This window comes from Larus michahellis, chromosome 9 (genome assembly GCF_964199755.1).
Source record: "Larus michahellis chromosome 9, bLarMic1.1, whole genome shotgun sequence".
Classification (NCBI taxonomy): domain Eukaryota; kingdom Metazoa; phylum Chordata; class Aves; order Charadriiformes; family Laridae; genus Larus; species Larus michahellis.
In genome coordinates, this window is record NC_133904.1 from 10,675,995 (window position 1) to 10,696,544 (window position 20,550).

General features: G+C 37.3%; 1 protein-coding gene across 3 annotated transcripts in view; it reads right to left on the minus strand.

Annotated features, from left to right (window-relative positions):
- Window positions 1–2,723: 2,723 nt before the first annotated feature.
- Window positions 2,724–20,550, minus strand: part of EFL1 (elongation factor like GTPase 1) — an 83,176-nt gene continuing 65,349 nt past the window's right edge. For all 3 annotated transcript variants that reach the window (XM_074600813.1, XM_074600812.1, XM_074600814.1), the window contains exons 19-20: window positions 16,856–17,040; window positions 2,724–3,285 (exon numbers count right to left, since the gene is read on the minus strand). In XM_074600813.1, coding sequence (XP_074456914.1) covers window positions 3,097–3,285; window positions 16,856–17,040 — 374 coding nt within the window. In that variant the 3' untranslated portion in view covers window positions 2,724–3,096. The remainder of the gene's footprint in view (window positions 3,286–16,855; window positions 17,041–20,550) is intronic.

Below are 20,550 nucleotides of genomic sequence, written 5' to 3' on the forward strand. Positions count from 1 at the left end.
TTTTGGACTCCTGCTTTAAAATGTAGGTGAAGTTTGTTGAAAAAAAGAAAAAAATATGTGGGAGAAAAAAAAAAAAGATGAATCACCTAAGATTACTAGCAGTTGAGAAAATGAAAGTTTTTTAAAGCAAGCAGATAAAAGAAGTGTGGCCAGAGACAAGAGAAAGGGGCTTGCTGGCCACTTTATTCTTCTCTGGGGAAATCTACCTCCTATTTTTGTTCTTTACTTTCTATACAGTGGAATCATTTGGATTATCATATGGCTTGCCCAGTGAATAGCTATCATTGTCTAATAAATGTTACCACATAGAAGCTGACATTTGTTTTTGTATTTTATCAATTGTAAGGAGCCTTGATTCTACTAAAGACAGTAGAGCCAAATCACGTCAACTGAGTGCATAGCTTTTAGAAAGTTAAAAATGTACTGAACATTTACACATATAAATATAAATTATTTTAAAAGCTGTGTATGCTTATTTTAAATACGTATTATATTTAGCAATAAAGCTGGTAATGGAAAATGAAATTATATAATGGCCAACTCTCAATTAAATCTTTCCATGGCTTGCTCCATCATTAAGTTATTTACCCAGCTTTGCAGAGGTGTTCCAAAATTATGCCATATCATTACATAAGTGTAACAAAGCTGAGGAAAACCAGATACATCAAGTTACTTTTTGAATAATCCAGACAAAAATGGTTAGAGATTCATGGCACATAAGCAATTAGATTGTCTTCCCGCCAGTAGCTCTTGCTAAAGAAAACAGATCTTAAATATTGCTGTAAGCACTTCTTGCAGGTTAGTTTGATTTTTTTCTGCTAGTTAATGGAGTTTTTGCTCTTTACAAATAGGATCACAGAATGGTTTGCGTTGGAAGGGACCTTAAAGATCACACAGTTCCACCCCCCCCTTCCCTGGGCAGGGACACCTCCCACCAGACAGGCTGCTCCAAGCCCCATCCAGCCTGGCCTTGAACACCTCCAGGGATGGGGCAGCCACAGCATCTCTGGGCAACCTGTTCCAGTGCCTCACCATCCCCATAGGGAAAACTTCCTTCCTGATACCTCATCTATATCTACCCTCTTCCAGTTTGAAGCCATTACCCCTCATCCTATCACTACATGCCCTTGTGAAAAAAGACCCTCTCCAATAATAGTGTTGCGACATCCTGAATTATCATCTTTATGCTGTTTGAGATGCAATCCAAAAACCACGCCATAACAAAATATGAAAGTTATTGTTAAATCTTTTAAAATCTATGTTAATGCTCTTTCTGCTTACTCAAGTATATTAGATTACAGTTAACAATTACGCAGCCACAACAATGACCAACCTGTCCATCTCTACGTCACTTACTCAAGCACCTTTGTGACTGCGGGCCAGACATCCCTAACGTTATCTCGGATTCAGCTAGCAGGGTAGCTGTATTAGCCAAGATCTCGTTACAAACATTTATGTCTCGACTGTTTTTTGCAGGCTGCTGTAAGTAACCGTGCCTTCCACGGCAATACCAGCTGGCAGTGCCCAAACTACCTCAGTATGTTTGCCCAAGCTCTAACAGGGCTGCTGCGCAGACATCCCTTGCACAACAACAGCAATTTATGGAACAACCTTCTAAGGAAGATAAACATTTCATTTGCTTGAATAATTCATAAATACAATCTTAAAAGGAAACATTTCCATAATGAAAGCAAACAAGCTGGAAAAGAAAAGGCTATTTAAAATAAAAGTTAAGCATTCAAAATCATTCTATTTGTGATACAAGTAACAGTTTTCTTTCCTGTAAGAGGCAAAACTGATATGAGTAACTTCTGCCTGCTGCATTAATTGACACACACAGAATATTTATTCAGAAAGACCGAGCAGGTGCTAAGGGAATACAAGGCAATCACAAATTAAAGAAATGGTCATATTCTGGAAAGAAAAAGACAACCCATTTGCATGGGTATTTGAAACACAACTCTTTGCAATTAGCAAAGACAAAAGGTAGCAGAAAGTCAGCTGGCACAAGATTTAAGGACTTCTTTCTCATTCATTTAACTAAATAAAGAATCTCTTCAAGGACACCTATCTATTTCGGTCTTAGCCTTCTAGAATTCTTATCCTTTCCTTTTCCAAATCTAAGCAGCCAAATGAGAAGAAAATTCACGCATCATGTTTCTCCTATCCAAGGTTTCCATTTTTCTTAACTAATACTTATCCCCTCTGAGGACTTTTTTTCCTGTTAGTCTTGGTCTGAGTCATTTTGGAGCCTTCTGCATCCCAGACACCTGCAAACAGCAGGACATTTTGTATATTTTTCCAAGTGTTTCCCTTCATCGAATTCAACGCAACAGGCTGAATGGGTAGAAATTTCTGCGAGAGTCTGTAAACACTCACACAGGATTGGCAGAGGTAGCTGTGTGCCTAATTCAGAGATGGCGGCTCTGATAAGGATAATCATATGACCTTTTTAACAAGATGTGTTCTAAGGAGGGAAAAAAGACTAACCTTGCTTGGTTTGCAGGGCTTAGTCTTACAGATGTGCTATTTCTGCCCTCTGATTTAAAGAAGATACATTTCTGATTTAGATGACTGCTTACAGGAGGAACAGAGTAAAAAAAATAGCTCATAAACTCCTAATAGGCTTACATCTATTTGCATATAGGTAGCTATGGAAAGTACTGGTGACTATCAAATACATTACAGAAATTAAAATAAATTTTAAAAAACAGTCAAAAACATTAAGCATCTAAATTCAGTGCATGGTTTATTTGCAACAAACTAGCTAACCAGCTCTAACTGTAATTACATCTGATAAATCAGAAAGAAACAAATTAAATTAGGAGTTCCTAATCCTGTGACAGAAAGTTCAACAGGGCAGCAAGTTTTAAAAATTGAGACCAAATGCAATGAATATACTTATATTTTATTTAAATATTTTCTCTGTATAAAAGCTGGAAAGGCTTAAATTTATTAAAACCTAAGCCACAGACATTATAGCACGTAAGAAAAGTGGTGTCAAAGAACAAAGTCCAGATGAAATTTTGAATTTGCTGCATAGAAAATAATCCACCCGCACTTAGCTGAGTCAGGAGAGAAAGGAAGCAGACACAGCTACTTATTTCTACTGAGAGTTCTTTGCTTTTCAGCATGCTCCACAATTTTTTCTTCTACATAAAGTCCCTTTCGCTTTCTTACTGCATTCATGTACTTGCGGGCCTGGTTCTCTGAGTCTGCCTTTTCCCCAAAGTGCAAGTATTCTTCCTCAGTGGTTGGCACCCAGAATGGGTCGCTTGAAATGATCTATAAAAAGAAAAAAAATAAAGAAAAGTAAAGTAGTACAAAGGTTTATTAGCACATTTCAGGTAATCAATTTGTGAAGAAGAGCAATACAAAAGCAGAGCAGATCGAGTTTTCTGGAAAGCCTGCAATTAGCTGGCTTAAATAAGCAGAAAACAAGAATTAAGATACCCTATGTAGCATTTGTCATAAGAAGCCCACAACAGCTTTTCAAATTCAGTTGCATTTATCTGCACACAAATATTTTTTGTTTAAGACAAATTTAATTGCCAGTCAGCAAACAATGCCAAATAATGTTCAGAAAATTCTCAGTTTTCAAGAAGAAATTCCTTATTTAGACTATTATCTCACTATGATTTTATCAGAATTTATAAGAACTGAAGGCTTCTGCTCATTTCTGTGCCCTATGTTCTTCAATCCCGGCAAGTTTGGACAGATAGTTTAAAAATCATTGTTTCTGGGGCTAACATATTTAGTTGAGCTGTCCTTGCAGCTTAATATCTCAGAGGCTCTCCTCTAGAAGAGATTTCTGATCTAATATGTTCACAGAATAACTGTCTTTATCCCCAGTTCATCCTATATACCCCACACTTCTCAGACTACCACAGAGAGCGTGCCAGAGTTGTAATGATCTTACGGAGTCTTTAAAAGCTTTCCTCATTTCATCCTGCACAGCAAAGCTACAACATTTTTAATTCCCCAAGGAAGTCTGAAGAGATATTTACTCTCTACCTTTGCACTGTGCAGATTTGGCACAAATTCTAGGCTTAATGCTTAACTAGCTATACAACAATAACAATTTATTCCATTACTGTTAGTGACTCTCATGTTACTTTAAGAAGCTTTAGGTTTGCAATAAATGTTTTAAGACCTAAAGAAAAAAGAGGACCTCCTTTCAACTCTAAGCTCCTAAGAATCCACCTCAGTTCTACTCATACATTAAACTGTTGCAGCATCAGAAATTACTCTTAAGCCATCAAGAGTGCGCATCAAGTCTTAAGCTCACGTAGCATATGTATGTCTAATCAAATCTGGGAAACTCTGCCTAGTGAACCGATGTCTGGCTGACCAACCAAAATCGTACAGGGTTACAGTCCCGATATTTAACTTCCCTTCACATTAGTGGACAATTAACCATAAACACTGTAGTTAATGAGCATTAATAACAAGATCACCTTCCAAGCATGCTAAACATGAGCATTAGGAAGGGATAAAATTGACCATATTATGTTACTCAGGTTCTGTTGCAAAATTAAAAAATACTTATTTCACTTAAATGATAGTAGTTTTCCTCACAAGATGGAGTTACAGGTATATTTTTACTAAAAAACCCAAAGGTCATACTGTATCCATTTCTTAAACAAAATCCTGATGGAAAAAGGAGTGCAGAAAACTATTATTTACTGTAAGAATTGTGACAGTTATGGCAATAATTGAGGACATCACTCTCTAATAATTTCTGAAATATATAATTATAGCACCAACATTAATGACTGACAAGGAGGGAAAAAACTTCCCTGAATACCAATTTTAGCTTATAAACCTTTTCTGGTGTTATAAACTTTTTCTTCTGACAAATACTTTTAATTGCCATATTATATTTCAAACCAAACAAAATTTCTTAAAGCTTATTTAAGTTGTCTAAACTAGCAAGAACAAGAATTTAAAAATGATGGCGTAAGATGGACAATTTTCCCCAGAAACATCAACAACTGTAAAGTCCTAATTTAGTACCTCATGTTAAGTAACATCTAACACAATCAAACAAATGACACTTTATGGGGAGTCAGGAAAATGCCTATGGCGGAAGATGGCTATTTTGTATTAGGTAACATCATGGGTTCAATCCTGCAAAATAGTATGTTAAGCCCCTAAACCAACAAAAATAGTTCCACTCTGTTACAGTTAACTATATACATAGTCCCGGTAAATTAAGTGGAATATTACTCATGTGCTGAAAGTGACATCCAATCTCAATTATTTAGGTGGGAAATGACTATGCACAGGGTTGTCTGGCTGAAAACCAAAAGCAAACAGTGCTCAGAAATAAACAGTATGAAACCTAGCTTTCCAAATGTTTCTACATTTATTTTTAACATAGAAGAATCTGCATGAGTCATATCCATTCTGATGTCTCGTACAGGGCCTTATAACCCATGCCTAGAAACATAAAGGTGATTCCTTGGTAGCTGTCCTGGTTTGAGGTAAAACAGAACCAATTTTCTGTTTTGTAATTTTACTTTTTAGCTGGGCCTCTTCTAACTGACTAAAGTCTGAAATTAACAGCACGTTGTTCAGAAACTGTTCACTCTCAGAGTGACAAGACCTGGTTATACCAAGGAATGGTACGCAGAGAGGCTCTCGCTTAGACTTATTGCTATAACAGCCAAGGTCAGCTCACTTTGCTGTTTCCCCCGTTAGAGGGTCGGAAGCGGAGAAGCGTAGAGGGGTGCCACCCGCAGGGAGGAGCGGACAGGACAGGTGACCCAAAACTGACCAAGAGGGTATCCCATATGCATCACGCTCAGCATAAAAGCTGAGGGACCAAAGGGGCAAGGGGGCTCTGGCTCGCTCTTTTCTTCAATGGCCAACATCTGAGGAGGACCCTGTCTGTTCATCTGCCTTTGATCCCGATCCGAGCATTCCTGACTCTAGTTCCGGAATTCAGCTCCTGCCCGTCACTGACTCCAGTCTGGGACTTTCCCTGTGTCTGTTGGTGACGCGATCCTGGGAGCTGGATACCGTTTTGTTATACAATTACATCAATAAAAAAGAATGGTCCCCCTTCTTGGAGAGCTTGAAAGTTTTACCGTTATTTTATCCACTAGAAATAAAGAAAAGGCACAGTGAAGACTACTCGTGTTTTCCCAACATTTGGGCAAAATTTGCATGTTGACTTGATAAATTTGTAGCGATGTTCACCCTGAACATCTTAATGGTGGAAAAGCACCAGGGACTTCCCCATTCATGATCTGCCTAAAGAGCTGAACAAACAAAAATGTCAAAGTCCAAGAACACGTGAATAAGAAAAGGTGATTCATGCTCAATGGATTTGCTCCAGACTGTACTGCTGAGGGAGATTATGCAGCTACAAACTATGATAACTTAAAAGGCTGTTACTATCCCCTTTGATGAAGATTTTTTTCTTACATTAGCAAGAAACCCAACAGCCGTAAGTTATGCCCAGAGAGAAACAGTGAGACAGTGATTGCTGAAGAATGAATACAACAGAGGATCCAAAAGTATACAAAACTGAACTTAGAGATCTAATCTACCTGTAAATATTTAGATACTCTAATGATGGATGCTTAAGAAAATCCCCAGGTTTGACAGACTGGCTCTTTTAATAATTTATGAAAGACTTGTTCTATTAATGTTAACTGAAGCTTGGCACTGGATACTTCTTCCACTGATAATTCTTTATGCTTCAACAGGTATCTCTAGCTCTCAGGAAAGCCAACATAACAGGAGGCTCAAATGTACGTATTATTTAGTAACCAGGAAGGGTAAGCCTGCAAACTTATTGCAGCATGGGGCTAGAGGATCCTGGGTGGACCGTGTACCGCTACGTGATGCAGAGCAGCACTGTAGAGAGACACAAATTAGGTTTCAAAAGCCACCTCAGTACCCACAAGAACTAGTTTTGCTTCTCAACCTGTCTAAATAATTCAGGCACTACATACTGCTTCTAGAGCACGTTACGGTGGCATTTGAAAATTTCTGTTAGAGAACCATGCCTATCTGAATGGTGCAGGCACACTGCAAAAGATGAGGTTAATTAAAACACACTATTTGTATTACCACACCATGGTGAGTAATGAGAAAGAGGAAGCCAGATCTACTGAGTCAGCTGGAAAACTCGGGGCATCAGCTATGCATCTCCTTTAAGAAGTCAGCAAATAGCCATGTTAATGTAACCCTAATATAACTAACTACACAGAGGTATTACTGACACGGTGATAAAAAAAAGCAGGAGATTTTCTTTTCTAAAAGTTCTGATTCTGTAAGTGAAGGTGAGGGCATGGACGAGACTGTCCCTCTTCTATTCACACCACATTAATGGACCAAAGCAGATGCACAGAGCAGGTGGCATCCATCATTCCCCATACTCTGTTAACACAGTTCAAGGAAGCAAAAGGAAAAAACCGTTTCCGTATAATGCTCCAAAAGCATTGTCATCAATTTGCTTACAATGGTAGCTGTCAGAACGGTGGGTCTGGGTTTCCTGGAATCAGAGCTGAGAAGCTTTTTAGCCCCTGAGCCATTGTTTGTATTCATGGGAACCACATAGGCATGACTCTGGAATCTGTGACAGAAACTCAGTTTCTGTTTGGAAAGAGTGCTAAATGATTAATTAGATTCTAAATGGACCAATACTGCTGGAATATGATGTAGCCTTGTAACAGACAGCATTTACTGTGGGATCCCGGAAGATCCACAGGATCAAAGCAGAAAAGACACCTCAAAACGTTATTTTTCTATTTTCATGTCAGTTTTCATTTAAAATTATTTATAAGTTCATATTTTTCAGTACAAAACACTATTTTTCAGTACAAAACTGAAATATATAGCCAAAGACTCATTTTTAAAACAGAAATGTGATAGCACCTTAACAGTGCTTTTCCAAAAAGTTACATTCCTAAACAAAAAATTTAATTGAAACAGATCTGGAAAAATCAAGATAATGTGCTTTTCACAGCTGAAAGTCTTTAAGTGACTTAAGCAATTAAGTTAACCTTCTATCAACAGCCTTTGCCTTTCTCCCATTCTGCCTGTGTGCCACGTGTGTCTGGGAACCATTGAGCACAGGCAACAAGCAAATTACCACAGCCAAACTCTTCATCCCTCATGTACAACAGACAAAGATGTCAAGAGGAACCAATGTTAAGAGAAAGACACTGTAAAACCAATGACATGATGGTATTGTGGGCATTATGGTAAAATATATTTTAAAATTCCACCGTACCCTGTGTGATGTGACAACTAGAAAATACAGCACATCTTTCCTTCAGGAATTTTTGCTAGGACTTGGAAATTTTTCTTTATAACAGCATAAAGTAGCCACTTGCCTGTGCTTATTTATTATTCAACACCAGAATAATCTGATGGGGACAACATCGTCCTTAACTGCAAACAGCCCAGAATGAACACGTGCTTACTCCTCCAAAGCGTGCAGGACAAGGTACCAAGAGAGCTACCGCTTCCTAGTTAGCACAACTAAATATTTCTATACTGCATCCACAAGGCTCTTTGAAAACAATTTATGTTAAAAAGTGAATTACAAATCAAGATTTGTGTAGTGGATCACTGGATTAGCATTTACTCTATTAGAGAGCAAGTACTTTCTCTAAATGCAGCTATATAAAATGCAATACAGTAAAATGAATTAGTGCAGAGCAGCTGATACAATTCTTAAATCTGTTATTGCAAATGCAATTCTTAAGTGATGGAAGTGTTCCTTAATAGTATTGTTTAACAATATCTTTGTTGATCTACACTTTATAAAAGTCTTGGGTGATAGAATTTGTTTGTATATGACTATAAGGAAATCACTAGAATTCCATTATACTTAAAGGAAAAAAAAAATAAATAAAAAAAAATCAGTCAAATACACGCTGAAGAGTGTGTTCCACAGCTCACTGCAGAACTATGAGCCCACTCAAGGTATAAATAAAATAGTGTTTATACTGAAGTCAGCTGGGATTAGGGATTTCAAACAAAGCGAATAGATCACTTCAAATACTGTAAGTGCTAGGGTATTCTTGAGAAGAAGAAATCATTCTAAAGCAAGATGTTTCATTAAATATCACAACTATTCAAACCAACACACCCAAACAATGAAGTCTCATAAGACTTGTTTAGTAAAAGTATTGCAGAGTAGCACAGGCAAAACAGCTGTCATTTTCTTTTTGCCTAACAAGTTACACATTAATTATTCAAACAATAAATGCCTGTATCTTTATCAGAGACATAATCTGAATACCTGTAATAATTAATCCATACAAATACTATGACTGTACTATGTTAATAATGAAAGATAATACGGTACGTACTAAATTCTACAAATGATTATGTCAGCTAATCAGACTTTTCAATAAGATTTGAGTTAGAAATCCAATCCAATTCAAGAGGACTTGGAATTTTAAGCCTTAATTTGAGAATGATTTATTATTTGCATTTCAGCAGCACCCAGATGGCTCCAATAGTGATCTGGGTCCCATTGTCTAGTGTATTTCACAAAATGATGGTATGAAACAGTCCCTGCCTAAGGCAGCCTAATTATGCAAAACAAGGTTGAGAGAAGCATCAAAAGCAAACAGAAGGGATCTGCCTAGTTCATCCAAAAGGTCGGGCAGATCTGGGAACGCAGCCATGTTCCGAGTAGCATTTCCCCTACTGGTCCTTACTGCCTGATTGAGGACAGCAAATTTCTTTTGAGACAAATATCATCAGTGTGGAAAATGCTTCAGTTGGACCATGAATAGAAAGAGCAGTCTTACGCTGTCCAATGAAGATTTTAAGACCAGCAAGCAACATTATGGCCTTTGTGAACTGCTAGTAAGAAATCTCAAGAACCACTAAATTCAGTGCTGTGACTGGGCACTACCACAAGCGGCCCTTCGCATGCCAGGAAAAACATTATGCCAGAAGCTGTTTTTCAAAAAAAATGTTCAAAAGAACTATTATGCACAATTTCAAAGATGATACGGGCTTCAGTGTATCAGAATCCTTTCTACCTTAGAAAAAATGATGCTAGAAAGATACTTCAAGAACATTCACAGCTCAAATGGTGTCCATCACTTAGTAATGAGCTAGACTACGCAACTAAAAGGGTACAGCTGATATACGTGTCTTAGAAGTCTGAAGCAGCCCTGTCAAACAGAATTTACCTCTGCCTTTCAGGTAAAATGACAGAACTCTGCAGAGTTTTATGTGAAACGTGACCTTGACAAACTGTTATCTGCTGGCTTTTCGGTAATACGCTGGGTGATGTTGTAAAAGTGCTTCTGCACTGAGCATCACCAAATGGCGTATGGCCATTTGGATACTGGCAGTGCGCTTCCCGAACAGAGAACACCAGGCAGGGCAGCCAGTTAGGCTGAGGTCAGGTGGACTCCAAACAGCGCCTCATACGTTTTTAGGATGTGAAGCAGGGGCATGGAGATGACAATCTCAAATGTGGACGGAGGTTAATTTCTTGACTGCACTGCTATGACCTCAGATCCAGAAGGACCCGTTATCTCAGTAAGTAACCCCTTCCTTGAGTATCGCACACAGCGTAATGCAGAGGTACCCAAGTGACTGACTAATTCCTGTATTTAACCCAGGCGGCTACGGGGTCAGGAAAGCAGCACTGGCAGCGCACGGCTGCCTAACACACACACACCATGCTAGTGCCTGTATGGGCAGGCAGCTTTTCAAGTCGTTCCTTGCTTCCAAATGAAAGAAAATATCGATCCTAGAGCGGTGTGGCAAGATGACACTTGGCAACTTCAAACCCAATCTCTGTGCATCAACAGTTGCTTTCCATCAACCCCGGTTAAAATGCAGTGATGCTAGTATATGACTAGGAGCTGCCACAACCTGTAATGTACCGCAGTCTGAACACCATTTCTGAAGTGATTTCTGTACTACAGTGGGGAAAATACTGCCGCTCAGCAATATACAATTGAAGAATAGGTAAAAACTTATCACTAGTTTTGCCATTCTGCTTTCAAAAGCAGCCAGGATCTCAGCCTGTTCTCAAAAGAAAACACAATTTAAGATCTCAAGGAAAGATTCTACAAGTTTGTCTCTTTTCTTGGTTCTTGTTTAACCAACTATGGAGTCTTACTGTTTTTATTCAGTGAGAAACCCTTTCATAACAGGTAACGTATTCCTATGTAAGCCTTCGCAGGCCCCAAATGCTTCCTATTCAGAAAGGAAGAGAATATTCTCTCCGCAGATTCAGATTCTCCATTTTGCTGCATCCATTCCACCGTAGTGGAAAGCAGGTATCACCTCCTTTCCTGCTCAGGAGTGACTGTGGGAAGTGCTGAGCACCTCAAACACTTCCACAAAACACCATGCTGGGCATGAGGATTAAGCGGCAGAGGTGGGAGGAGAGATATCTGCAATACACTAAAGAATTTTACAGAAGCACCTACACATAAATGTTCTCAAACTAAAAACAAGTCACAATTATTTTGTTAAAAGACAAACTTTCACGTTGTACCAAATACTTTGTGTACCAGCTTGCCTAGTTTATAAATAGCTAATCTCTATACCACATCCTGAAAGAAAAAAGAAACCCAAGTGGTTTTCAGCCTCCCTTTTTACCAATTGTTTGACTACCTTGTAGTCAAATCTTGACTTCATAGAATGCGGCCATTTTGCATCACTATAGATCAATTTATGTATCAAATAAACACAAAATAACAACTTCTCAAGATTGTTATGTATATTTTTACAGAGGCATTTAAAAGAAAATATGAAACAGATTGCTCTTTTCATAACTAAATAGAAAAAAACCTCACAATTTTATTTCGCTCTGTATCCCTTAGAATTATTTTCTCTCAACAGCTCTTGATTTTAAATTACGAGGTTTTGCAAAAATACAATATAAAAAGAAAAGAAAAAAAAGAGACCAAGCGAGAGATGGACGTTATAAACCCAATAGAAAAGTTCACTTATTTTGTATCCATAGCCATCTTGCAAAAGCTACAAAAATCAAAAATATATCAGATTCATAACTTTTCATGTTCTTTCAGATTTAAGGGGATATGGAATGACTTGTAGTCAAACTTTAGATGTTTAACTTACTCAGATATATTAGGAGTGCAGATTCCCTACAAAGTAAAACGAGCATCCAAAAGTATTTCATAATTCAGAGATCCCAATCACAACATATAAAGGGGATGGTCGAGGCCTTAAAATGCCTGAGGTCAGATATGAGAACTCCTCTTCCAATAAACATTGTAATAAATGAACATTTATGCATTTAGTTATAAAACAAACCCATACAAGCTTATTTTGGCTCAGAGCATCATCCTTGTTTGTGTCTCAATCAGTGACAGCTGAGCTTTAGCCTTGACTTCAGTCAGTAGCTACAAATAGGAATTCAGGAGTTGGAAAGAAAAAAGGAGACGCGTGGCTCTTCTGTTGCATTTTTTCCCATTACTTAAGAAACACATATTGAGAAGGAAAATTAAAGCCACAGCACTACTATCTACTATTTTAATTAGCTTCAGATGTCCTGGCCAATACAATGAGCTTTTCATATTTGAAAGGTTCCACGTTACTCCTAGAATTACAGGCCTAAGCTGTCAGCGGCACAACGATGTATGTAAAGTTACAGTTCAAACCTAGTACAGATTCACAGATTCTTCGAGTGTCTCTCATTACTTTAGTCTGCTTCCTGTTTAATGCAGGCCTAAATCTCATCCAGCAACTTCGATATTAAGCCCCCATCTTCTGAGTTGTAAAATGACTTACAATTCTGAAGGAATGAATTAAAATTCAGAATATAAAACTTCCAGATTCAGAATGCCTCATATTCTTATCACTTATTACATATAGTCATTCTCTTACCTTTCTCCAGAGCCCTAAAGCACATTCTAGACACTATTGCTAGAAAGGATATTGAAAAAGAATTCAGATTAAACACGTGCTTACAGTTTGCCCATGCCCCCCCCAAGAATAAAAGTCTGTTTAATAGCCAATCACAATGCAATTTAAAAGATGCAAGTTAATACTATACATTTCACAACTTCACAAGTAGACGTGTTTGACAATTTCTGCACTTGCTAAGAATTCAATCAGCATCTGAATAGAGCCACATGCATTATTTTTTACTGTGACACAGATTTCCCAAATGGGATTAGAGCTCCGTTATTGCAAGCATTGTGCAATCACAAATATCTTCTTGTTCAAAGACCCTTATGATTAAGATAAAATGACATGACGGAGTGCAAGATGTAACTGCAAAGAATCAAGAGAGAACAAAGGAAACAGGCTCAGGAAAAAACATACACTATTGAAGGTGTATTATTAATTCAAGGATAAAAAAAAATACAAGGAGTTAATAATTATCCCAAAGTTATATATTTTTTTAACCAAGAATTCAGAAGAAAGTTTATATTGAAATATAAGAAAATACGGCCAAGTAAACCAAATACACTTAACATTTGCCTAGGGATATCATAAAGGAAAATACTTGACTACTTTCAAAATAAATTTGTTTAAACTGGGACCAAGCTGAAAGCTCCCACTAATGGTTATTTGGTGTCATCTTCTACAGCCAGGAATAAATTATATAAGCATGACAGAAGAAACAAATGAGTAAGGAGTATCTGACAAGATAGTCCTGAATACATGTATTGCTCCATTCCCTGGGGCCAGAGTAATCTGAACTACACAAAATACATTCATTAACTGGAGAAAAAAAATGGTAATTTCATTTCCATAGAGACCAAAATGGCTCCATTTAAACACAGACTCTATCATTGACCTTCCTGTGTTTATAGTCTACAAGTCATATTAATGAAATGTAAGAACAATAAAAAAATGAATTTAAACCTCATTTCTTTAAACATACTTTATACATGTGATTTCCATGAGATCAAGTGTTTAGAAGTTGAAAAATATCAAAAAGTGTCTATTTCACTATCTGTAAAATGGGGATAACAACATGCTAGAAGGAATCTGTGTAGAGAAACACACATCCCAGGTACCCAGTTAATGAGCCAAGCACACTGAGAAAATGCCACTAACAGAATTAATTCAGAATGTCATGGAAGGGTTTGGGTTGTATGCGATTAGAGCGGCAACCATACACTCGGTAACTTAGGAAATGCAAAACAAAACCAAGTAGCTGACACACTCCCTTTCCATCTTTAGCACTAAGGAAAAAATAGGATGAAATTACACAGATAGAGTTAACATCATATTATCTTTAATGATGATACATTAAATAATTGGGATTCAAAATAAAATGCTGGTAGTTAACCTGTACGTAGATATACCATCATAATTCATCAGTAACGTAGCACTGTCAAAGTGCTACCTGATGAAACCTGATAGGATTTTTTTTATCTATTTGTTTTTTTTTTTTCCTCCTGTTTGGGTTTGGTTTTTTTTTTTTTTCAGAATACAGAGAGAAAAAGAAACAGAGAAAAGCTCTACAAGTTTCTCATGTGATGTGAGACACAAACCCATTTTTCTGGATTCCCTGTCATACCACCACCAGAGATTCGGAAAATCGTATTTATTTAGCAATTCTGCTGATGATGTGAGAGTAGAATGCACTCCCTCTGCCACCGCTGCACAGAGCCAACATTGCTAGTAGCTTAGTAAAAGGCTTATTTTGTCACAAAAATATGTGAGCATGACTTTCAACGTGACAAAAAAACAACTCTCCCCACTGACAGATTTGCCTGGTGGAAAGGTGACTGACTGGCTTACTCAATCATTTTTCCTACTACCGCTACATTTTGACATATAAACTGTAATTATAATCTCTCCTGAGGGTCAGTTGTAGAAAATGTTGCCAGTTGTTCAAATCTCCCTCTCCTATGCGTATCTATAATTATGTGTGAATGTTTTCTTAAGTGAAATTCCTAACATCTGACAGGGCGAACATACCTACCAAGGTTTGGGGATAGAAGGGAAGGCCAGAGAGGCGAGGGGTTTATGTTTTTGCTTAGTGTTGGAGCACAGGAGCTACAAATCCTAAGGAAACTGGCACAAAAGAATGGTTAGCTAGAATTAACGTCCTTTTGACTGATATTCCTTTAGGGCACCGATAGCAGAGGCCATTCAGACAAAAGACCAGTTAAGCCACAAAACCTCACCAGCTGCACTTCAGATGAGAACATCCAAAACTACTGTACGCAGGACTGCCAACACTCATTGGTGTGAGGTACCGAATCTTGTTACTGGCTCACACCTACATCCCTACACTCAAAAAGTCATTGCTTTATCTAGTTTTTTGTGCATACACCATCTATGGGGGGCTTTGCATTTTCTTTTATTTTTTTATTCAGTGTAGTTCTGTTTTTCCTTTCCGTGGTTCTTCTGAAGTCAAACTTGGTTACAAGAAGATCAAATGAATCAGTATTAACATTGAGGGACGAGAGGGAAGTCCCTGGGCCGCTGCATTTTCTAACACCAGTAAGGTGCCATTGCCAAGGAAGACATAACATACTTTTCCAAGTGTACTGTTTCAAGGATTCCCGACTCTTTTGATTGCACGTGACTCTGCTGGTTTGCAGAGATCCTCCTTTTCCATTAGTATCCACGTAAAATTCCTGAGGTGGTTACAACAATGGCTAACAAAGAAATACTGCTAGTTAAGTATTTAACAGCTGCTACCTACTAGGACAATTCAGCTACAGGAAATGAGGAAGAATCCACACCACGTGAAAAACCAGCACGTACTTTGGAGACAAACAGTTGTAAACGGAGCGTAGCTGGCAACTGCATGGAGTATTGCTGACCTCAAAAATCTGTAGTTGTTTGTACTCAGAGACTTGACATTTGAGGTCACAAAATAAACCAGCAGATGATACAAAAACAAATAAACAAAAAAGACTTTGTAATCCATTTACAAAAGTTTCTATGGTCCTAACACCAAATAAAGGAACACCTGACTAAAAAAAAATGCCAAACAAAACCAAACAAAACCAAAAAACCAAACAGAAAAACCTAGACTTTAGTTATTTGAAAAATTTAATGTGAAAAGCTTATACCCGCTGACTCTTGCCCTTTAACCCATTTTTAGCTCCTTCAGTGGAGTCTCCTGAGGAGCCCTACAATGCAGGTTGGTTTGTCTTGAACAAGGAACTCTGATTTACACCTTTTTGTATTTCTCCTTGAAGATCTGCTATCCACATCTTAGGAACAAAATACAGTGTGCTTGCCATTGATGACACTCCTGATCAGCTTTCCCACTTGCATATTTCCTTTACACCTTCCCTTTCACTTCTCCATTTCTTTAAGTGACGAAGACGACCAAAGGGAATGATTTTGAGGACACCTCTGCTTATTAACACCAGGCTTAATTTTGAAAGAATGAAATCTATTCCTTTTGCCTTTAAGGATGAATATATATAGAGAGACTTGGAATATATGAGGATAAAAAAATACCTAGGTGTCTGCTAGCCCCTAAAAGGTTGCCTTCCATATGCATTAGATTTGTTGTTACATTTTCTATTAGTGGTATGTTGGGTTTTTATGTGTTTTGTGTTTCCTTCCTGCCCCCCCCCCCCAACAAGTTTACCAGAGAACTCATTAAAAAAGGCATATAAAATTCAGGAAAACACATTTGTGAAGAATCAGTTTCATTTGTGAAGGACTTACTTTCTATTGAAATAGAAAAGCATCCCATCTGAACAAAATATAAATACATTTCTGAACAGCAGACCTACAAAAGCCAGTAAGATTAATATAAAGCTACTTTTTTTCCCTCTTCATTTCAAAAAGGTATTAGTCAAATGCCTTGACCAAAACTTAACCTTTTCCACTTATTATTCCAGTCTGCCACATCTACAGGAAATAGATCACCAAAACAGATGGAGTGAATAGATATTTTTACCTCCCAGTGGCTGAACACCAGCTGCGGACTGGCCAGGCCACTAGTTCTCTTCCTGATTTCATCAGCAAAACCAAAGCTCTCTGCTACTGGCAGGACTGCCTTAATAATAAACACATCCGTCCCCTCTTTCATCTCCTCTTGTAACACTCTGCCTTCTCTTTTGGACAAGACAGCATACACACGACCTGCAAAGACATAATTTTGATGAGCTTACCAATATACTTATACTCTGCATCATGAAGAGAAATACATAAATATTTATTTATGAAACTTCAGCATTAAGTAAAATACATCATTTCTTTGGCTAAAATTCTTCCCTGTAAGTGGATCAACTAAGTGGACCCATTAAATTCAAACAATGTATTCTGCCAGTGCAGTGTGCAGAAGCATACGAGTAACATTTAATAAATTAGTATACTGTACGGATCTAGATAATGCTTGCACTAGGTGAATTTTATACAATCATATGGCTATTTTTTAAAAAGCCATTTTCCAGATTATGTGCCTAACTCGCTTTATTTCTTACAACCAAATATTCAAGAAACATTACCAAGAAATATTACTGTGTTTCAGGAATCGTATCTTAGCTACCTTTACAAGTTTGTTTGGATCACCGTATCCCCATATGGTACTTGTCCCAGATACTGCGGTGCTATTCTAATCAAAGAAAACTTTTTTATCTGAAATACTACGTATTTGTTATGTTTAATGTGTTCAATTAGGTTTTTTTTAATTAATTCAGGCTTAAGTTAGTCATGGATAATTTTTATTTTTCTTTCCCAAATTAATATTCAATCCATAGAAATACAGTGTATATATCATGAAAGTAGCTGTAAAAATGCCTGTGCTTGACTTTCTGGTAGGCATTAAGTGAATTTTTTTAAATGTTTTTGCAAACTTAGGGGCTAAGTATTCTACAGACAAAAACTAACAAATACATTTGTGTTGATCGAGATGATAAAAACACACAAAAAGTTATGCACTGAAAAAATGTTTTGGGAATGCCTTCATTTACAAATGTGAATAGTTAGTAAGTATTAGATGTACAAATTAACTTTATAAGTACCTTGTAGTGAAGAACAAGTTTATATCACAATTTCTAAGAGGTTCAAATATTTTATATTACATTGCACTGAAAAAACACGAACGCATATTGGTACCTTTTAAACATCTCAGCAAAACTGACTCTTACTGGAAAGAATCAGAAATGCACATTACTTCATAATACATGCCACCTATTCTGACTTGACAGAGAGAGATCATTAAAGACTATAGCCAAGCACACTGATTTGCACATATACTGTAAGCCTTTTGTGGGATACCAGTTGAAATGTTGGAGTGGGTTTATTTGCCTTTATTTTTTAAGTACAGAATCAGGTCCTTGTTCAGGAAATTCGGCACAAGCACGCAGGTAGTATAGTTAAATCTTCCTGTCAGATGCAGGTAATGAACCATCAGTTCAGCACCAAGCATTTCAGAGTTTATAGTTCTCTAATAAAATGTGGGCTGAAGTGCTCCTTCTACCATCACTGACAATTTTATCTGCTCGTGCCCTTACCAGGACCTTCTCACTGTTCCTCTGACTGAACCTCACCTTTACTATGCACAATAATCTTCTTATTGCTCATGAGGAAATTGAGGAAATACTTCTATATATCACAGAAAGATTAAGGCATTCTGAAGATAAATTACCGAGTTTGCCATGCACGTATAGCCTTTGTTAACATAACTATGCCATTTCAAGGCTATGGGAATTTCATTGAGTCCAGAAAATTCTCAGGTACGAAAGGGTCATCTCTCAGCACAGCTCACAATTCACTAACTGCTTTAAAATGCAAGCTTAAACACACATGTTGCAAAAGAGCATCACATCATAGTCACTGTACATACACTATCTCTGTACGTAACAGTATATATTAAAGCCATTTGTTAAAGGAAGTAAGTTCAAAATCACTTTATAGGTTATTGATGTTATAATTCAAAATGTTTATTTTACTAATCGTTTTAAGTAGGACTTGGAAAACTTTGCACACATATGCGTGAGATAAGTAAGGTAACATTCATCACAAAGCACTTTAGATGCATGTATTTTATGGCCATCATTCACTGAAGATTATTCTTTGAAAACATAAAAGCCGGAAGACAATTTATAGCTTACTAAATGGCTTCTAGCTACATGTACTTCATCCAAGCAGTCTGGAGTATTGTCTCAGTTAACGCTATCACAAAGAAGTTAGAGAAGGTCTTCAGTTTCACCACTATGGTCAGACTGGAGTATACGGAAGATATACTGGTTCTACCTCTGCACTAATTAGTTGAATGGGTTTAGCAGCATCAATCACCACAAGATACTATAAGATCTTCCTATTCAAAACAGTTAAAACAGTTATTTTGAAATTATGTTACTACTTCAAAACCAGCTTCAATGTGCTGCAACATACAGAGTTAAGTCTGTGCGTAATAAGCTCACTTTAAAGATGTATTAAGTCCTTACAATATTTAAGTCCTTGTTTACCACTTTACTGAGTGATACCTCAGTACGTCAAGTGAAAATGCTAAACAATTCCATTATTCCCTGCCTACTCAAAAAACAAAGCTTCACACTAGAAAGAAGTACTGTGGAAGGACAACAGGATCATCATTTGCAAGAGCTGTTTGGAATTTTTTTGGATTTTAGGGGTTCCCATAAACTTAGCTAACAGGGACGGAGGAGCTGCTCTTCTGTTTCGGGTTCTCCATGTTTTCACTTACACAACTGAGCCAGAGACAATACCATGAATTGATGTGAATTGTCCCCTAAAATGCTGTGATCTAAAATTTTAATAACTTTATTTTTTAAAAAAATAAAGACATAAGAATTGCTATCAAAATCCAAACCCAAAAGCTATAAGAGAGTCTGGTAAAGTCCTTTTGCAGCTACGTCTCACTGACATCAGTAAAATGAAGACAGCCTAGCTTTTGGTCTCCAGAACACAAAAGAGAAGGGAAGAAGAGCTTAAAAAGGTAGGAATATCAACAGGCAAAAGCTTATAGTAATTAAACACGTGATGCTAGTTCAGAACATTCTTCCGCTTCCATAGAACTTCCATAAAGCAGGAGCATGTAAAAATGGATTTTTCTAGTGAACTAACTGTAGGAACAAGATGCTCAGAGTATAACCTACTTCCACCTACTGGGAAACATTGGGTGTATGCAGGACCCAAGTCAAAACCCAAGACGCGTATAAGCCTGGAACACAAGTTACAGAAGCCAGTTGTTTTATCACGTCACCTGCCAAGTCTTCATGGATAGCATGCATACTCTTCCCTTCCCTAATGAGGATAAAATTTATTAGCTTAAACTTCCATAATAAAAATTAAACCCATGAATTTGTAATTAACTAAGTGCATGTCCACGGTTATTAGCATACAACTCACATTCATTAGACTGGACTAATTTGCTTGCATGTCTGAGTCCTAAATTACACTTCTTTATATATCTATGCATTAGAAAGCCATGTTTCCATTTGTTTTTATAGCACAACTGATGAGCTGATGCATGTTAATTACATCACTATAAACAATCATCCTTTTTTGGTAGCGGACATTTTCAAAAACGGCAATTTATACAGTGTTTTTGAGGTTTGAAAATTGCTGTCTTGCTTATAGTTTGACATAGAGATTCAGAACTACTGTGCTAATGTGCTCCTGGAACAG